This window comes from Phacochoerus africanus, chromosome 9 (genome assembly GCF_016906955.1).
Source record: "Phacochoerus africanus isolate WHEZ1 chromosome 9, ROS_Pafr_v1, whole genome shotgun sequence".
Classification (NCBI taxonomy): domain Eukaryota; kingdom Metazoa; phylum Chordata; class Mammalia; order Artiodactyla; family Suidae; genus Phacochoerus; species Phacochoerus africanus.
The window spans coordinates 78691309-78693935 of record NC_062552.1 but is presented as its reverse complement, the minus strand read 5'-3'; the positions used below and the strand labels follow the sequence as shown (position 1 = coordinate 78693935).

At 41.5% G+C, this 2627-nt stretch overlaps 1 gene segment (V, D, J or C); it reads left to right on the top strand.

The window, feature by feature from the left end:
* Positions 1–1510: 1510 nt before the first annotated feature.
* Positions 1511–2580, top strand: LOC125136672 (T cell receptor alpha variable 3-like). The segment is given in 2 exon segments: positions 1511–2040; positions 2132–2580. Coding segments are annotated over 2 exon segments (495 nt in total).
* Positions 2581–2627: the final 47 nt, after the last annotated feature.

The following is a 2627-nucleotide window of genomic DNA, read 5'->3' as shown; positions in this document are numbered from 1 at the left end:
ACTTAAGCTTTAGACAAAGAGAGAAGACATCTATTTTATGTTCTCATTCATCACAGGCCTCTTTGGGACTTGAAGATTAGTATTTAAGGATAACTTACGTATTCCAAAGAAAGGCATTACTTATCGTAGGGTCAAGGTTTTAACTATTAACATGTGAGATCCTTAGCAAAGCTTTTGGAAACTTATGTTCTACATTTTTTTCTGATTCAGGGTAAAGAGATTTTTTTTACCCTCTTTCCAAAATGTGTGGTTTATCTGGATATTCTTTAAAGGAAAACAAGGCAAATCAGAGAAACAACTTCTTTGTATTTATACTTGTTTGTTTCCTTTTTTTAAAAAAATTTTTAAATTTTTGTCTTTTTAGGACCGCACCAGTGGCATATGGGGTTCCCAGGTTAGGGGTAGAATTGGAGCAGTAGCCTCTGGCCTATGTCACAGCTACAACAACATGGGATCCAAGCCATGTTTGTAACTTGTGTCATAGGTCATGGTAATGTCAGATCCTTAACCCACTGAGTAATGTCAGGGATCGAATCTGCCTCCTCATGGATACTAGTCAGATTCATTTCTTCTAAGCCACAATGGGCATGCCTACTTACTTGTTTCCTTTAAATTCAAATCTACTGAATAATCATTTTGCTGCTATTATGACATTTTTGGGTATAAAATTTTAGCCTGTCCTCCTTTTTTTTTTGTCTTTTTGCCATTTCTTGGGCCACTCCCACGGCATATGTAGGTTCCCAGGCTGTGGTCAAATTGGAGCTGTAGCTACCAGCCTATGCCACAGCCACAGTAATGCAGGATCCAAGCTGCATCTGCAACCTACACTACAGCTCACAGCAACGCCGGATCCTTAACCCACTGAGCAAGGCCAAGGATTGAACCCGCAACCTCATGGGTCCTAGTCAGATTCGCTAACCACTGAGACACGATGGAAACTCCATAGCCTGTCCTCCTCTTAAAATGGGCCATTTGTCATCATTGTAGTACCTCAAGCTTAGTTAACCAATAATTTTTCTCAATATTCACTTCATCTGAAGTCTGTTTTTCAGTAGCTTCTCTATGTGGAAAAATCTCTGTCTTTGCAACTCCTTCACAGAGGGTTTTTTTTTTTTTTAACTCTATTGTATATAATCTACTGTTTAATATGACAAATATACTAGGAGGTGTTTATAACACCAAACCTTCTTTTTCTCTCTCTAAAAATGTTTAAGGAGACGGTTCAAGTTCTTTTTGTATGACTCATTAACTAAACATCATGGGGAGGGGTCCCAACAAGCCAAACATGCAGAAAAACCTGAGTTATCTTGTGGTCAAAGACGTTTACTCAGAAGTCAGTGTTAAATTATTTCTAAAGAGAAGAATAAGCTTCTCATTCTTATCATTTCTCCTCTCTTGTCGTACTCTTTCCCCCTATTTTGCCTTTGCTTATCTCTCATTTTTCTTTTCCTCTCTCTTTATCCAAAGCTATACTTTCTCTTCTTTTTTCTATTTCCCCATCCTATTAAAATATTCTATTTCTCTTCTTTCTGTCTCTATATTATCTTTCGAGAGCATAAACCATTTAAAACTTGATCCTCCCAGCAAGCATTTCCTCCCACTTTGATTCACAAACCCCTGGTTCTTCTCCTCGAACACCAATGGAAAATGTAAACATCCCGAGGTCTTGTTCCCTGATTAGTCCTGGAAGCACTGGCTACTTGACAAAGTCACCTGGTTCTTTGGGTGGGCTCTAGGCGGCGCTGCAGTGTGAGGTGTGTCCCTGGTGTGAGAGGTGCAGCAGTCTTGGATCCCAGCGAGCTTTGAGGAGTCCCACCAAAAGCTTGCTTGACAGAGAGAAGATACAGGTGCCAGGAAGCCCCAGGATAATTTGCCAAACACAGTGCTGACACAGGGGTGCTGGTACCTCTTTGAAAGGCCAGTTTCTGCGGTGGGGCTCTATCTCCAGCAAACCTGGGCTGGAAAGGTGCCCCCCAGCCCGCCCAGGTTGAGCCATGGCTTCTGCAAGACTCTCTTCGCTTCTAATTCTTTTTACACTGAGTGAGTACTATTCCCTTCCCGTTTTCCACTTGTATTATCCACTTACGTTTTTTTCAGCAGCTTCACTGATGCAGTGTGTATTAATTTACAGGTGGACTGAGAGCTCAGTCCGTGACTCAGTCAGAAGATCGGGTTCCTGTCACCGAAGGGGATCCAGTGACTGTGAAATGTACCTATTCAGTTTCTGGGACCCCTTATCTCTTTTGGTATGTCCAACATCCCAACCAAGGTCTCCAGTTCCTTCTGAAATACATTGGAGGGGACAACCTGGTTAAAGGTAGCTACGGTTTTGAGGCTGAATTTAATAAGAGTCAAACCTCTTTCCACCTGAAGAAACCAGCTGTCCTAGGGAGCGACTCTGCGGTGTACTTCTGTGCTGTGAGAGACACAGTGGTGGGGGCCACAGAGAGAGCTGAATACAAACCCCGGCGGACAGAAAAATCTTTTCATGAAGACTTAACATCCTTCCACAAGGGGGTGATGTGGTTCCAAGATTTGTCATTCATCATGACATATCACATGGCATTTCAAACCAAATGACAATTAAAAATTTTTTTTTCTATATTTATAACGATTTTTATTTTTTC